General features: G+C 36.7%; 1 protein-coding gene across 1 annotated transcript in view; it reads right to left on the bottom strand.

Moving 5' to 3' along the window:
* The window catches only part of PDE11A (phosphodiesterase 11A), a 473,077-nt gene that overhangs the window by 274,362 nt on the left and 179,783 nt on the right, over window positions 1-18,932 (bottom strand). The window contains 2 exon segments of the mRNA XM_020991048.2: window positions 5,127-5,267; window positions 9,433-9,522. Coding sequence (XP_020846707.2) covers window positions 5,127-5,267; window positions 9,433-9,522 — 231 coding nt within the window.

Below are 18,932 nucleotides of genomic sequence, written 5' to 3'. Positions count from 1 at the left end.
AGATGAAGAAATATTTTCTAATATTGACATCTATTTGCTACGGAACAATCTCCTGTCTAGTGGAAACTTCATTCCCTGATTCACTTAAACTAAGCTGGATAAAACACTTGAGAGAAACATAAGGGGATAATTCTTGCTTTGGACAAGAGAATGAAGGAGATGATCAGCATTTCCCATTTGTATTTATGGCTGCTAGGCAGAAAACTGATGTCAGGGTTAGATGAGCCTGGGCTCTTGTCACTGACACCTACTGGTTGTGTGATGCTGGATAAATTAGTCAGTCAATAAACATTTATTAAGTGCCTACTATGTACCAAGCATTGTGCTACCTGCTGGGGATACGAAGAAATGGAGAAAACAACTTCTACTGTCAAGAAGTTCAAAGTCTATTGAAGAGACATCATGAAAACAGTTATGTACAAACAACATATACACAAGATAAATTGTAAATAATCAACAGAGAAAAGGCACTAGTATTAAGGGGATTGGGAAAGATAAAGATAAAAGGTATGATTTTAGCTGCATTTTGAAGGAAGCCAGAGAAAGTCAGGAGATGAAAATGGAAAGGGAGAAAATTCCAGGAACGGGGACAACCAGGGAAAATGCACGGTCAGGACAGGGAGTGTCTTGTGCGAGAGACAGACAGGAGGGCAATGTTACTGGACCACAGATTATGAAGGGGAAGGTAGAAAGTAAAGGATAAGAGGACTGGAAAGGCAGCAGGGGCCAGGTTATGCTGTACTTTGAATGCCAGAGGATTCTTTATTTGATTCTGGAGGTGATAGAGAGCCACTGAAGTTTATTGAATGAGGGAGAAGGGAGTTGTGTGATATAGTCAGACCTTCACTTTAGTAAGGCCACTTTTGACAGCTAAGTGAAGAACAGATTGGAATGGGGAGAGACTTGAGGCAGGGAGATCGACCAGAAGGCTGTTATAATAGTCGAGGCATGAGACGATGATGGTCTAGATTTGAGTGGTGGCAGTGTCAGAGATGAAGAAGGGAGTGTGTATATGAGATTTTATGAAGGTAGAATTGACAAGATTTGGGAAGATTGGATGTGGAGAGGCAAGAAAGAGTGAAGATTTGGATTACACTGAGGTTGTGAGCCTAGGTGACTGGGGGGATGGCAGTACCCTCAATAGTAACTGGGAAGTACATTGGAGGGAAGATCTGAGTAGGGGGAAGAGAAATGCTGCTTTCAGTTTTGGACATGTTGGGTTTAAGATGTCCTTGAGACATCCAATTTGAAATGTCTAATAGGTAGTTGGAGATACAAGACTAGAGGTCAGGGAAGAGGTTAAGGCTGAATAAATAGTTATGTGAGTCATCAGTATTAAGATAATAATTCAATATATGGGATCTGATGAGATCACCAAGTGAAAGAGTATAGAGGGACAAGAAAAGAGGACCCAGGACAGAACTTTGGGGATACTCATGGCTAATAAGCCTGACTTAAAGGAAGATCCAGCAAAGAAGACAGAAGAAGAAGTTGGACAGGTTGGAGGAGAACAAGTAATGGCATGAAAACCTAGAGGACAGAGAGTTTCCAGGAGAAAAGGATGATAGTGTCAAAGACTGCAGAGGAGTCAAGAAAGATCAGGACTGAGAAAAAGCTATTGGACTTGGTAATTTAAAGATCATTGGTAACTTTGAAGTGAGTAGTTTCAGTTGAATGATGTGGTCAGAAGCCAGACTGTAGAGAGTTAAGGAGAGAGAGAGAAGAAAGGAAATGAAGGCACTAATTGTAAATGACTTCTCAGGGCATTTAGCCACAAAAAAAAAAGGAGAGATATAGGGATTGCTAGTGGGGATTGAAGGATCAAGTGAGGGTTTTTGAGGTTGAAGGAGACATGGGAATGTTTATAGGGAAGAAACAAGTAGGCAGGAAAAGGTTGAAAATAAGTAAGAGAGTAGAGATGACAAAGGCAATATGCTGCTTATTCCCTGACTAGCTAATGTACATCTAAATGTCTCTCCATCTCAAGAGGCAATTTTGCTTTTCCTAGTAGACAGTAAGAAATTGAAGATAAGTGAAAGAATACGGATGACAGAGGCAATAAACTGATTATTGACTGACTGGTCAATTTTCCCTTAAATGTCTATATCTTAAGAGGGAAGATTTTGCCTGTAACAAGGAGTCTTAAATTAACATCTCAATGAATTGAAGTTTCCACGACTCAAATACACAAATGGATTTGTGATCTCTTGGTAATTTGCCCATGTCCCCGAATGGGTTCATCACTGGGGGTCCACTCAACATGCTGGCAAACTTCTTCAACTCTTTCTGACCATATCAAGAATATCAGGGAAATGCATGTGTTGTTCATCTGCAAACTCTCATTCTCCCCTTCTGACCAGTTCATTCATTTCCATGATGTCATTCTTTACACTACTATTCCTCCGTAATTCTTCATGTGTAATGTTTTCTAACATGCTCAAAGCCAGCATTTCACTCTCCATCAAGCAGTTAGGTGGTGCAGTGGATAGAGTGCCAGGCCTGGAGTCAGGAGGACGTGAGTTCAAATCTGACCTCAGATACTTACTAACTTAAGCCTGTTTGCCTCAGTTTCCTCATCCGGAAAATTACCTGGAGAAGGAAATGGCAAACTACTCCAGTATCATCTCTAAGAAAACCCCAAATGGGGTCAGGAAGAATCTGGCATGAGTGAAACAACTGAACAAACAAATGCCTCTACAACATCTTTTAGGTGATTCTCAGTTCCTTGGGAACTACAAAGTTCCATGACTCCTAACCACACTGAATTATAAGAATAATGTTGGTATTTAAAAATATGGGCCTTTGTTTCAGGGAGAAACTTGGGATCCTTAAAAGAACTCTGAAATTTCCCAAAAGCAATCCAGTCTGCTCTGTTCCCCCTATTCAGTTGTGGACCCAATTTCTTTTTTTCTGTAACGTCTATTCAAGATACTTATACTGATGGATGAAGTCTGTCTGTTCAACTCTATATTGTAGTTTGAGGAGTCTTTCTCCATTTGGTCTTTCCAATGCAGACAGGTAAGCCAAACTCTTTTGATGATTATGAATTTCATTCAGGAAGCTCTGTGATATTCTGGGGTTTGATGTAATCAATACAATTTTATCTGTAAGTAGATCCACAGCTAGCTTTTAAAAAATTGGTTGTTTTCCTTTTTGTGCTGGAAAGCCAAGACCATTGAACATTTTGTATCTGCATTTTTTTTTTAGCAAAAACTTCACTTTTTAAATGTTAGGCTCTCAATAAAATTCTCTGAGTCATTGTTATCCAGGGCTATTTATTATAGATTAGACAGAAGGGCAAGTTTCTCATAGGGGGAGGCAGCTTTGAACATATATGTCTAATATATTGTTTTTATAAAATCTTTGTGAACTTCAGTTCTTGAGCTTCAGTGAAATCTCAAAACTTTCCTATAGTGTTGCTGTGCTCTGAGGAAAATAATTCTGAAGTCCAAAAGCAATTATCTTTTCTAAACAAAGTGCAGTCAAATATAGATCTCTATGGGACATTGGAGGGGTTCTTAATTGCTAAACTATTCTAGCTAGCTCTTTGAAGAGAGTTCTCAGCAAGGATATTAAATTGCTACCAACAGCTTAGACAATTTAACTTCTCTGCTGTTAGATTGATGATAATCATTAAATTTATTATTGTTTTGCATTTATAGAGCTCTTTTTATCCAGGAGTCAAAGGCCTTTGATAAAATTTGAAAGTGATCCTCATAATACCCAAGTAAGGTAGGCACAGATGCCTCAAAGCAATGGGTTTAATTCTCTCCTTGGTGGAGACATCACCTCCTGATGAACCAAGGGAAAAAGACCTTTTGCCTGTCACTTGTGTATTTTGCCTGACTGCCCATAGACTCCTCAGTCACTAGTGAAATGACAAGGTAGCTAAAGAAGCCACATGATCAAGTGATTAAATCTGTAGATTTCTCCCCCTCCCTCCCTACAGGTGTAGGCATCATTATGTAGCTGTCATATTTGTCCACACAAAAATAACCATTGAGTCTTGGGCAAGACAAAAAGCAAGCAACAATAGAGGGGGTAGCACTCTCCTTTAATGCCATTTATCACGAAGGGTGAAGGTTGCAGATAGCTTGAGCTTTTGATATCTGAGCTGCAATGGGTTGTGTTCATTGGGGTCTACACATTGGCATCAACATGGTGAGCTCCCGGGAGCAGAGGTGCTACCATATTGCCTAATGAGGGGTAGAGAAGCCCAGGTCTGAATTGGTGCAGGTCAAAACTTCCTTGCTGATCAGTTACAGGATATCTGGGATCAGTTGCGGATGATATCTTGCCTTGAGTAGGCCACACCTGGCCAAGAAGGAAAGATCCAGTCTTAAATTTTTTTTAAGCAAGCAACAATGACAGCATCCATGAAAGGAGACCCCAGTAGACACATTGCCTTAGGAGATTAAAATGTATAGATTTGCTTTACTTGGTTAAGCAAAGAAAGAGAAGTAATGCATAAGTGAGCCAAAAGGGCATAAAGAGAAGTGATTAGAATTATTTAGACAGGTCCACAGGACTGTGAGATAAATAGAAGGAATAGAAAAATAGTGAGCTTTTGCTCTTACGGGTAGCAGTAGGGTTAGAAGCCCTTGCAAAGAGTTACCCCATTCAGACATAACTGAAACAGAGTTTCTTCATTAATATGCAGTATTGAGGGTAGTACTTGGCACTCCCATTCATCCCTTCAAGGAAAGTTGAACTCATATAATGATAATTCAGATATCCTCTTCTTTTCCCCCTCCCCCTCCCTTCACCCTTACCGAAGTACCCCTATCTAGTCATCTTCTGGGACCACAATCCCAGAGTTTGAGGAAAATACCAGTTCCCCAAGTAGATACCTCAGGGGGTAAGCATTTTAAACCCACAAGAAGATGACATAATTTTGACTAAGCTAAAGGTTTACAAGGGGAAAAATTCACTTTGTGAGCAAAGTTCCCTGACTAGTTTGTGCATTATGGTCTGTTCAGTGGTAAGACTCTACATTTTCTCAAATATAGTATCATTATGAAGAGAATGATTCAAGGCTCGGGTACATGAGTACAACTGCAAATAGCCAAAGTTTTATCCCATTAATATACCTGCTCAAATATATATGGAATCTCGAAGGCACTTACTGGTGATTCAATGTCCTCTAGGAGCAAGACTGAACAACGCTCACATTTTAACAGCGTCTGGGCCCGGTGCATGATTTTCTTAACAATTTTCTCCAGGTCAGTTTGTTCTTCAAAGAGGTCATTAACTACCTCGAGCAGAGCCTGTAGAAGATGAAAGAAATTTAGTTTGGTGGATGTAAGACTAACAAAATGCTATACTGGAAGGAAATTCCAAGTCTTTGAAATAGTATTTCATATAAGATCATAATTTCTTAAGTAGAAGGCTTTAGAACATGGAGGTTTTTTTGCTAAAAGTATACATGGCTTCTCCCAACCCCTAAAATCTCTCTTAGTTTGTTATGTATTTCTATTATTTTGTTAGGTAAATTACCCTACCCTTTGGTACGACAATGCAAAAATTGGTGACAGCATTCTGTGCAGCAGGAATCATGTGATCTTCAGCCTAGGAGTCTTTCTCTCATAATAATATTGCACAAATCAACTAAAAACAAAGCCAGCATCTTATCAATAATAGACTGATAATTCCTATCAAATCATACTGATTTAAGGTCATAAAACTTACTGAATTACTAATAAATATTAACATTTCTTTTATTATTTTAATACAGTAATACAAGTTTTGTACTGTAATATTACAATATTACAAGAAAGAGGTCATTTCTTTCCCATTGGCAATAAGTATTGTCCTCTTGTTCAAAATCAAGCATTAACATACATCTAGCACCATGAACTGAAAAGGACATTCAACATGTAATTATCAGTTGCCTTTAATATGCAAAGTGACATGCTAGACAGTGGGAATATAACAACAAAATGAAAAAGTCCCCATTTTCAGTAATTTTATACAAAATGTACAGATATTTTGATGAGAGAGAGAACATTTAACAAGAGATGGTATTGGGGGCACATGGGGATTAGGATTAATATGCAGCATGGGAGGAGCCATCTCAAAAGAGACAGAACCTGAGTTGAGCCTTGAAGGAAGGAAGCTAAGCATTCTAAGAGACAAAAATAAAAAGAGTGTGCATTCCAGGTATGGGGAGACAGCTTGTACAAAGATAGGATATCAAACTTTATGCTTATCATAGTTAATGATTTGGCTTCCTCTATATACTTATCACATTTCCCCCTGTATTGTGGTAATCTGGTAACATAATTTATTATCCTTACTAGATTATAAGATACTTGATTGCAGGAGACTTAATCATTTTTCATATTTGTATAACCTTAGCACCTAAAAACAGTACCTTTCATATATTAGGAACTGTGTGTGTATGCACATACACACAACCATATTTGTATATGTGTACATATATACATATATATATATATATACATATGCATGTTGAATTAAATGTAAATTATATTCTAATCAAGAAAAAGAACATGTATCATTCCATATCACTCTGTTCACCAGAATGTCCAGTCAATGATGGTGTTTAATTTAAGGAAGGGATCCAAAGAAGAGAAAGAGAGCGGTGAAAACAGTAAAATGCACTGTATATTTATTACCAAGGAAGCTCATATTTCAAAACTTAAAACTAAAGATTATACTGTAAGCTTTTATCCAGTAGGATTTTCTTGATTCCTTTACATTAAAATAATAACCCAGCTGGAGCTTTTAATGATAGATTGCAATACAAATTAATATTGTTCAGAGATCTGATCATAGAATTTTATCCCATATATTCACTCATGGATATCAGATTTTTAAAAATTAGATTAAAATAACAAATATGTGCCATCAGTGATAATATTTAAGAGTTTGGCAAAATAAGGTTTGTTTCTTTATGTTTTGATATGATGTTCAGCCCTGATCTTGACTTCTAACAAAAGTGTTCAATGAGTTTTCCAAGTCAGATGAACTCTAAACAAATATATGCTGTTGTGTATCACAGCATTTTTTCATTAACATTCAAAAATTCTTAACTCCACCATTGGTCAAGCAACAAAAGTATATTTCCAATTAAAAATGAATGAGCTGTTTTGAAAGAATGCATGAGTTGTTTTGCAATGTTAGACATTTGGAAACTTCTCTAAGCCCATTTAGATTGGAAAGAGTTTTAATGAGATGGGCCAATGCATTCAAGACTCCAATCCAGTTGAAGGAATAATTAAACAAGAACCAAAAACCCTGGGTAACATTTCCCACACAGAGCCATTAGAAGAATAAGTTGATAGCTACATGGAATTCTGCATTGCCAAACTGAAGAAACAGCTCTGTTCCAAGGCATTTAACATCCTAACATTCCAAACTGAAGTTCATCACTTATCTATGAATTGTAAGACATGTTAAATGTTGCCCATCTGTGTAGTTTTCAAATTTGAATCTCACTGAAATAAAGTCCATTGATGTTATGTGTGTATATATGTGTGTGTGTGTGTGTGTGTGTGTGTGTGTATGTATATATATATATATGTATATACATGAAATATTCAATGATGGATAGCATATTCAAATGTAACAGAAGGATTATCATTCAAAGCTCTACTCTGATGCCCTAGGTTCTCAAAGACTATGTTGGTACAGCTTTAGCTCTCACAAGTTTTCCCCAGCTATAAGTATTTTAAATAAAGTCCCTGTGATAGCCTGTAGGTCTGCCACCCAGAACTTGCCTGGCTACCTTCATAGAGACTCATGTGCAGAAGGTTTGTCAACATCATTTTTTAACACAGCAATTCATGAAAAATGGTGTAGTGAAAAAATACTCGCACTTGGAATCAAAGAACCTAAAATATACTAATATATATTAGGTGAGTGACTTTAGGCAAGTCATTTGATCTATGAGCCTTGGTTTCCTTATCAAATGGAAACAGTAATATTTGTTCTATCTATGTTACAGGGTTGTTATGAAGTACTGATTTGTAAACTGTAAAGAGCTCCATAAAAGGTGAGTTCTATTTATCGTTATTATCATGTAATACTATGGAAGAAGTCACCACTGTTTCTCAAAGTGCTAAAGTAATAGCAAAAACTCTTGTCCCTGTGGTTATGTCTATGCAAACAAAGTAAAATGGATAATTGAAATAAATAGCCAGATAACCAACATTTTTAAAATTCCTGTTATTTTGGAAAATCATTTTTTTCTTTAATAATCCAGATTGTCTTCTTGCATTAACGTATTTTATTCAACAACCATTCAACTTCCCACATTGTTGCAACTGTGAAGAGATAGCCTTTGAGACCCGTAAGAAGCTTGTTCTAGAGAAAAACTGGACCCGGCTTAGATTTTGCCGTGGAAAATCTCATTATGGCCATTTCATTATTGCAAAGTACAAATTGTAACAACTAAGAAGCGATAAACAAAATTCAAATCAACAATTTGGAGTAACCACAGAATGGAAGGAGGACATGGAAAGCCTGTGTTCCTATAAAAATATGTCTCCACACATGATAAAATAATCAATCAGTCCTTTCAATTCTGTCAAATAGATAATTAATTCAATGAAAATATCTACCAACTGGTTCTTAGACAAAAATGATAAACTGTTTGACAGACCTGATTAATCCATTTGGTTAAAACAATTCATAGCATCCTAGATTTAGAGCTAGAAGGGACTTTAGAAAACATCTTGTCCAACTCTCTTTCTTTTGTTTTTAACAAATGAATAAATCGAGACCCAATAAATTGAGAAGTGATTTGCCCAGGTTCACATAATGAAAGACAGAGCAGGGCTTGGAATCCAACATTCTGACTCTAAATTAATTAGTTCCAAAGTTCATCCAATCTCTCTTTGATGGCACAACTAATGACTTCCAGAATGGTCTAAAACCAAATTGTTTAACTTTTTTGCCCCAATGTATCCACTTGTAAATCTTTAAAATGTAGGTACATTTTACCAAGCATATGTCATACATTTTGTGAAATTAAACAGTATTGCCCCAGCAAAGAAAAAAATAGTCCAATAAAAAGAAAATTCTTTGAGGTCTAGTTAGATCATATTGGTCAAGAGCCCAGAGTTCTTTGAAGGAACTATGAAATTTTCAAGTTTTATTACCATTATAAATCCAAAGCCTGCAAGGATATAACTTCTGTTTTACAACATGGATTTCAAATTAATTTTCGTTATGAAATGAAACCATGAAACTGGCACCATCACGAAGCAGCATCAAAGCCACTTATTTGTATCCATCTCTATTTAAGCCTAAAGGGTTTCATCAGCCACATACTTGAAGGATTATACATAAATTATTTTGAAATAAAATATTCTTGGCCCATCCAAAGATCATCTGCTATTTTTAAAAAATGAAATTACTCATAAGAATGTGAAAGCAAAAGAGATATTAGGCTTGTTTTTTACTTACCCTGCTTCTGTCATATTCCTTTCTTGAGGCAGCAAATAGTTGAGCATTAGCTATGGCAATCCCGCAAAATGGGAGATACATCTGCATAACCTGACACAGAGAAAAAGTTAGAGATTTATTATTATTTATCATTAGTTAGAGATTTATTATTATTTTATTAACATCCTTATTTTTGTTCATATAGCTTCTTTTTTATAACACGTCTAGTAAGCATAGTTATAGGCCATAATGTCTTAACGGAAAAAATATTTTTGGATAAAATACTTTTCTTGAGAATTTTGCAAAAAGTTGTCTGGTTTTTTTTTCTGAGCTGAAGGCATTTACAACTGTAACTCATATACCTAGCACCCCTGTTGCTGGGCTTATACAGAGCTGGTCCAATCCCGAGGGGTACCCTAAAAATACTAGTTTCTTTTTGACTTATAGTTTATTCTAGGAAATATCTGAATATGTCTTGTGCCTAGATCTCCACATATGTAGATAAAGGGTCTCCACAGATTCCTAAATAAGCACTCAAGGTAATAAATGCATTTATCTGCCCCATGGAAAATGTGGGAAATTCATAAAGAAGTCACAATAGCCTATGAATAATCAATAATTCCTTCTTAGGCCACATGATTGAAAATATGCAATATTATATTCTTTTGCCCCAAGGACAGCATTAACTGTTAATGCTACTCCACCTCTCCCATGTCATCTACCTGTTATTCTCTCAGAATCTATCTAGAAGCAAGGAAAGAGACCAAAAGAGACTATGGGCCCTCATAGGTTAGTACACCATGGTTTTAGATACCTCTCCCTGCAAATTTTGAGGGAGTGGGAGAAAAGGAGGATTTTGTAGACTTCTCAGTTAAGTTAGGGAATTTTCTTCAAGAGAAGTGGGAAGAGTTATCATTTAGCTTCTATACTAAGCTCCAACCTCATTCTGGTCTCTTGTTAGCTGCTCATGCCTCCCTAACAAAATTACCTTTAACTTATTTTGCATAGATTTTGTGTACGTCTATATGAGTTTGCATTGTCTCCTCAGATAGAAGGTATGCTCCTTGAGGTAAAGGATTAGTTCATTTTTGTCTCTGCATTCTTGATGCCTAATATACTGCTTAGTATATAGTAAATAATAAATGCTTATTAATTGATTGATTCATTCATTCAAGTACCTACTAGAAACAGAAGAAAAGAGAACTAGATAGCATTGAAAAACAAGATAAAACTCTATCATAGGGTGCTTAATGCAAAGCTTCTGAGTACTGGCTTCTCTTAGACACCAACGGAGGCAAACCAGGACTCTGTATCCCAAAGCCCTGAAAATAAACAGTGCCCCCTAGGGCCCAGGCCACTGGCCTCCAGCATAATGTCCACCACTGTCTAGGGGAGTAACTCCAGTGCAGCCTGAGCTTGGCAATTGCTTCTTCCATTCTGTCCCTCCCTTATTAGCTGCCATGTTATTGAAATCCAAAAAAAAAAAATTCACCCAATTTCTTGGCACTGTCAGATGGTTCAGCATCAGAAATAGATACGGTTTTGTCAATTAAAATGACCCCACACTGGATTTGTAGTTAGGAAGACCTACATTTGAATCTTGCCTCAGTTATTTACTGGTTGTGAGACCCTAGGCAAGTTGCTTAGCATCTCTCAGTATCACTTTCTTAATATGTAAAATGGGCAAATAGCACTACCTACTTCACAGGGTTATTGTGAAGATACAATGAGATAATATACGTAAAATGCTTTATTAACCTTGAAGTGCTATATTAATGTGATATATTATTATTATATACTTAAAATCTTATTATTATTTTATTATTCTAAAAAAAAGACGTTTTTGCACATCACTGTTATATCTCTTCTACATTCAAACCAATCTGAATTACCTGTCATTCAGACCACTAGACCTTACCATCTACCCTACCACTGATTCCCTCCTATATTGTCTCCCCTTTAAAATGTGAGCTCCTTGAGGGAAGGCATTTTTCTGTTTGTTTCCCCAGTGCATTGCTCAAAACAAGCATATCATAAGTACCCTTTCTTATTTTTCCTTCCTTCCTTCTTCCCTTCCTCCCTTCTATCTTACCTTTCCTCCTTCCTTCCTCCTTTCTCTTCCTTTCTTCTTTCCCTGCTTCCTTCCCTCTCTTCCTTCCTTCCTTGCCAGTACAATCTCAGAAGAAAATCAGAAACATCACACTAGCTACAGACAAGGGCTTAATATTGTTTTTTTATCAATGGTACCTCAGCTCAAATTCACACAGTAGTGTGCTACTGAGCAGAACAGAGTAATCATTAAAACAAATAACCAAACATCTAAGCTTAGATTAGATTTAAAATTAAATAAAATTGAGAAACTACTAAAACCTGAAGAGGGAAAAGTTGAAGATCTTCAGGCCATTAAAAGTATTTACTTAATGAAAACTCTAGGAATTAGACCTAGTAATGAAAAAGGAGAGAAAAAAAGCAGGCAAATCTCTTACGACTTTTTAAAATTAATTAACTAATTTTTAGTTTTCAACAATCACTTCCATAAGCTTTTGAGTTTTAAATTTTCTCCTCCTCCCTTTCTCCCTCCCTCCCCAAGATGGTGTGCAATCTGATACAGGCTCTACATATACATTTCTATTAAACATATTTTCACATTAGTCATGTTGTAAAGAAGAATTAGAACCAATAGGAGGAACCACAAGAAAAAGGAAACAAAATGAAACAGGGGGAAAGAGCAACTAGCATGCTTCAATCTGCATTCAAACTCCATAGTTCTTTCTCTGGATGTGGATAGCATTTTCCATCATGAGACTTTTGGAGATGTCTTAGATCTTTGCATTGCTGAGAAGGGCTAAATCCGACAAAGTTAGTCATAGCACAACATGGCTATTCCTGTATACAACATTTTCCTGGTTCTGCTCACTTCATTCAGCATCAGTCCAGATGAGTCTTTCCAGGTGTTTTTGAAGTCCACTTGCTCATCATCAGTTCTTACAGCACAATAGTATTCCATTACATTCATATACCACAACTTGTTCAGCCATTCCCCAATTGATGGGTATCCCCTCAATTTCCAATTCTTTGCCACCACAGAAAGAGCTGCTATAAATATTTTTGTACATGTGGGTCCTTTCCCAATTTTTATGATCTCTTTGGGATACAGACCTAGAAGTGCTATTGCTGGGACAAAAGGTATGCACATTTTTATAGCCCTTTGGGCATAGTTCCAAATCGCTCTCCAAAATGGTTGGATCAGTTCACAACTCCACCAACAGTGCATCTAATGATTATAAAGGAGATGGGTATACTAGACTAGAATGCTAGAAAGTTTGACAGCCTGAATACAACAAGCAGAATATACATATGCTTTTACAGTAACTTTTAAAAGCTAGTACATATTCTGATGATCTTGAATGAACATATTATTCCATAATAGAAAAATGTTTTGGGATGTGCATATAGCCAGTATATGCAGTAGCAATGACCAAGGTAAGATGAAAGATGAACCTATCTAAGAATGCTCCAGGACACCTTCTAGGTGTCACATATCATCATGGCAGAAACAGCTTGAGAGAACTATGGAAAACCTTTAGAGAGTCATTGGAACATTATATAAATAATTGGTATGTGAAACAGAAAACATGAAAACACTGTCACCCAATTAAAAGCAAGGAAAAAATAAATGTATAAAAAGGGATCAGGAAAACAGAGTTATCCTAGAAATTCTAGATTCCCTTAATCAATAACTGAAAGTAAAAGTCAAAATGTTAAAAATTATTCTAGGACTCAAAACAGCACAAAGAACAAAACAATTCATTATAAATCAAAAGTTTATTATAGAGACAAGCAGTAAAGAAATCAGTGGCAATGAGGAAGAGTGAGGACAAGCTCTTGTCATCTATATGGTTATAAGAAGTCAAGTACAAAAAAAACACAAGTGGAATAAAGAAAGAGAAAGGTTATACAGCATTATTATAATGCATGAAGGAACAGTTATGTCAGGGAAGGTGACAAACTAGCTTCTCTGCAAAGCTGCACAGTAGCAGATCTGGATAAGAGACAAAATGATTGCCTCAAATAGTTTACATTGGAGCACTAATTACTATTAAAACACTTTATTAGCTCCCTCTCAAAAATACTCCTAATCCCACCTTTCTTAACAGAAGATAACATGTCTATTCTAAAAAGATGAGAGATTAGTGTTACCTTCAAACATGCAACAATTACATGTTTATATACTTTACACAAAACAATCACAGCTTGTACCATCCAAAAAAACCACCTCTAAACATAAGAAAATAATCCCTTGGTTGAAAAGAAAAAAGGATATACCAGAAAGTCCCAAGGTGCAACTTTATGAATGAATAAATGAATGAAAACACATTTATGAAGTGCTTACTGCACGTGAAGTACTAAAAACTGGGATTCAAAATTTAAGAAGAAGACAGTACCTGCACATAAGGAGTCTATGACATAATTTGAATAGACAACAGATATAGAGCAGTGGCCAGGAAGGGGTAATTTGTTTCAGGAGAGAGGGAGAGAAAAAATATTTATTAAGCTCCTACTATATCCCAAGCACCACTCCAGGCACTTCACAGGTATTCACTTGATCCTCTCAGTACCTCTGTGAGATAGGTACTATTTTGATCCCCATTTTACAATTGAGGAAACTGAGACAGAGAGAGGTTAAGTGACTTCCCAGAGTCACACAGCTAGTAAGTGTCTGAGACTGGATTCGACCCCAGTTCTTCCCGACTACAGGGCCAGCCCTCTACCCATTGTCATCCAGCTGCCTTATTATCCCTGCTGTCCTGTCTGCTTCTAGAGTTTTACTGAGAATGCTCCAGAGGGTAAGCTTACTGAGCTGACATAAAGCTATAGGGCTACACTGCGAAAAAGATTAGCTCTTTCATTTTGAGGAATCTTCATCCAGCTGTGAAATCCAGTAATTTTAACTACTTATATAATAGTCTATATAACATGGAGTAAAAAGGAATCATAGTAGCACAGCAACTTGTTTCAGGAGAATCTTGATCTGAGCCTCATCAGGAAAGATGAGAAGAACAATACATCAATGATGATGATAATGATGATGATGATGGTCATTAATATTGATGACCATCATCATCATCATCTGGCTTCAAGAATTAAACACAACAGAAATACAATTTGGGTCAGAAACACTGTATTGTTAATATGATGAACAATTGCAAAGCACAAGAAAGGTGACTGAAACTCTGGCTTCACTATAAAACTAGAAAGCGGTTGGTCTGAATAAAATCAATATTTATCAGTTCAAGTGCTTCATGGTGAGTAATTAATTACTAGGAAAGCACTTCACTAGACTGATTTCATCTTTCTTAACAGAAGGCAGAACATCTTTATTACTAGAAGATGAGAATACTAGTGACACTTCCAAATACAAGTCAAGTTGTGTTCTTTACACAAAGCATTCACATCTTGTATGATTCAACAAATCTCTAAAAACAAAACATTCAGTTAACAGGGGTGGGGAACCTGCAGCCTTGATCTAGTATATCATCTAAGGAATAAAAAGGGATATGCCCCCCAAACCCAAAAGCAATTTCATTATCATTTCAGTGATTACTGACTAAGTCTCTCCAAAGTGTCATAGTATTTATGCCAACTTTATTGACCACAGCAAAGCTGACTCAGTTCTACACTCATGGCTTAGTTATGCACTGCAAATACATAAAATAGATCCATGCAGAATGACAGTGCTAGACAGTTTGATGTCCATACGGAAAACTCTTCATTACTTGAAACATGTCATTAATATAATAAGATTAAGAAGAGTTGATATAAAACATGGTGTCTTCCAAGGAAAAAGTTTAAATCCATTGTGGTTCTGGCTAGCCTTAAACACATTATTTATCATAATCTCCAATCCCCTTTCTCCTCTTGCCATGGCTTCAAAAGCATCTAATCCAAGAACATGTTTCTCTGATGGTAGCCTCAGATGTGTCCTGCCCCACTAGAGAGCTGATTGCACATTATGATCCAGATGTAGCCTCCTAAATTCCCTCTCTCACCAAGAGGGGTCGCAAGTTAAGCACTTTCCATCTGTCAGTTAAAATGATCCTATAATTTAAAAAGGCCCATTAATTTTTTTAGAATTTGGGCTGTGGTTCTTCTTTGGCAGAAATACCTAAGATTCTAAAACAGTTGCAATAAACTGCTCCAGAGACCCAGAGAGTGGTTCCACATTCACTTGGTTAGTTAGTGACAGAAGCCAAACTGGAACCCATACCTTCTGACTCTAAGTGCAGTCATTTTGCTACTATACTATACTGCCTATTTCGAATACTATGACATTTCCAGATTAAAAGACATCTTACAAGTATCATGGAATTGGGTCATTTAAGTGAATAATTAATTTCTGGGGAAATGTTAAGGTAGTGCTTTAGATGTAACAATTACATTTACTTTATTAGTTCCCTTTAATCTATCCTACTGTCTTCTGTAGATCCACCCAATAACAGATGAGTAGCTATTTATTTGAAAACACTTCTAAGAAAAAAGATTTCACATTTTCCTTTATTTATTGGAATGTCTAACAAACAAGTTCCACAGGTTCTTCTTTATGAACAATAAATCTACCATTCCATGATGTAAACCTAGGTGCTTTTATTTCTCCATGGGCATGGAGAACAAAGGTGTACTAATTTAAAATAACTGTGTAACATTTAAAAGGTGAAAGAGCCTTCTCTGCCAAAATTAGTGCTTCTTAAATAGTCTCCAACAAAAGTTAATAGCAGTTTAACATCCTATTCTCCAAACTTTAGAATGTTCAATTCACTATATATTCAATGGATATCACGCCAGCGCTGAGCTACCAGTGTAGAACATAACAATATGGACAAGGACACTAACACTGCTCTTAATTTTATTCAATTCAATTTGACAAACACTTAGTGGACCACTACATATGAGGTGCTGTTCTCAGAAGTGGGGATACTGAGATGAAAATTACACAGTGCCTTCCAGAAAGAATGTACCTATTTACAGAAAGAGAGGAGAAAGTACAACACGTATTGGGAAAAAAATCTATTACAAGACAGAATGTGATACGGACAAGAGACTCAGTCAAAGTGCTCTAGAACAAATCCAAGAATGGAGAAATTATTTTCAGCTGAAGGTAAAGATGGGAAGGAACCCAAAAAAGCTTCCTAGAGGAGGTTGTACTTGAGCTGGAAGGCAAAGGAAAAGATTTCAACAAGCAAAGGTAAAGCTCCTAGAGAGTAAAGAGTATTTCATTTTTTGGTCTTTGTATTCCCAGCATCTAGCAAAGTGACTGACAATTAACAGGTGCTTAATAAATTCTTGTTAATTGATTGATTGATGTTAGGCCTCACAGCCAGCCTGTATAAGTGCACAGAGGCATCAAAGTCATTAGTGATTCACTCTGAAGCATTTGATCCAAAAAATATGGAGCTTATCCTGACTAACTCCTTCGGTTTTGCAGAAGTTAGGTTCAGTTATTGCTCTTCATGCAAGCAAGCATTTCATTCCTCATTATAACAATTCAGTTAAACTGAGACATATAAGGATGAACAACTAGGCTGGCTTAAACGCAATACTAAGGCATTTGAATTTAATCCCATGAATAGTAAGGAGACACTGAGGTCTTTTTTTTTTTGGACTAGGCAATGGGGTTAAGTGATTTGCCCAGGGTCACACAGATAAGTAAGTGTCAAATGTTTGAGGCCACATTTGAACTCAGGTCCTCCTGACTCCAGAGCCAGTGTTCTATCCACTGTGCCACCTAGCTGCCCCTGCACTGAGGTCTTTTGAAGGGGTATTGCCTGCACAAATTTTGTCAGAAAAGCAGTCAGCACCATAGACAGGGGTTATAGCAAACAGAAACTAGCAGTTTTCAATAAAAAAGACCTTAGCATAGCCCTCACAACAGGGCTGCACTGAATTACCACCGCAGAAGTTGGGAAGCAGTGATGGTAGATTATGTTAGATTGACTTATTTGTGTGTGTATGGGAGGGGGTGGGAGTTTGGAAGTCTAGAATGTTAATATGAGCGTAAAGAAGACCCAAGGTATCCTTTAGGAGGTCTGAGAGTACCATTTCATTATTTTAATTTCCTTTAGGGGTTTTATTGTACTACCTTCACTCTTATGCTGAGATATGAGAACTATGAAACCCTTGTAAATATGGGATGATTACAGGCCATTCCATGACATTATTTATATGTTGTATGTGATGGTAAGATAGTTTTTCTGTTTCTGTCATGGTTCATTATTTTGGCTCTGGCCTTGGACTATCTCCAGATCCACCCCATTGCATGGTGCAGATTTCACAAACTACATGGTTTTTTTATATACATATATATATATATAATTACAGATGAAAATGCATGGTAACATAGAAATACACCAACACACACAAGTATAAATGTAGAAGAACACAATATGAGCCTCAGGCTTAGCTAAATAACATATCTGAGTTTATTTCCTGAGGTGTAGCTTTCTCTCAAGGGCTGAGAATACTAGATTGCCTCCTTCACAGATGGACCTTGTCTAAAATGCCTTGGTGGGCCCATCCAAAATTGGTAAGGTATATTCTAGGGGTAAAGATGAAAACTGTTCTGGTTTCAAGTAGAATAGAATGCTCTGGAACTTTAAGGGAGAGTCATGGTAGGCTGGGTGAACCTAAGGAAATATTAACTAGTCAGGACAGCTTAATAAAACTGTATAGTTTCCTGTCTGACCATTATATAGAACTTTTTTTGATTATACTTCAATGGATCCATGACCTTATGTGTATGGGTACTCCTGCTAATGGTATTGGAATCACAACTCATCCATGCCTCCTTATTACATGAGATTTTTGTCCATGAGCTCCCATAAATCCTCATAGAAGATTTACTCAATACACTGGCAATTTTTTTTCTAGCTCTCTGAACATTTTGTGGGTGCCAAACCTTTCTAATGTCGTGGGGAAGCATTTTTGTGGTCTACAGTGTGTTATTATAAGCCAAAGGAAGGAAAAAGTTAGGCAGATTCACTGGTGGTGGCTACTTTGGGGTGTTTCAGAGCCACAATCATAGGGGGACAACATTGAGATTTGGCTGACAATAGCATTGAACCATATCTAGTAATATCGAACACTTGTCCCCCACAGATATTGCTCATTTGTCATACTGAGTCACAGGTCTAGAAGTAATTACCTCAAGCCATCTCATATTTCTTCTTCCTCCAGGCAAGGTTTACCTAAGTCATTCAAGACACATAAATAGCTGTCCTATTCTTAATAATCACTAGGGATGGGGACAACATAGCACTCATTATAATTCATTTCAGTCAGTACCCTTTATACTTAGCTTCTTATCAAAGGGAGGGTCTTCATTTATAAAGAGATGAATCTGCCCTGAATCCTTCAGTTAAACCACATTCAATATTGTTGGAGTCAGACTCATTTTGGACAGATATTGAGTGGCAAGATTTGTAGCATTACTAAAGGAGTCTGGCAGGAGAAACAGACAAATACCT

The sequence above is a fragment of the Phascolarctos cinereus genome, unplaced genomic scaffold (assembly GCF_003287225.1).
Source record: "Phascolarctos cinereus isolate Bilbo 61053 unplaced genomic scaffold, phaCin_HiC Scaffold_726;HRSCAF=1367, whole genome shotgun sequence".
Lineage (NCBI taxonomy): Eukaryota > Metazoa > Chordata > Mammalia > Diprotodontia > Phascolarctidae > Phascolarctos > Phascolarctos cinereus.
The sequence above is the reverse complement of the archived record's forward strand: the minus strand, read 5'-3'. Positions and strand labels throughout refer to the sequence as shown.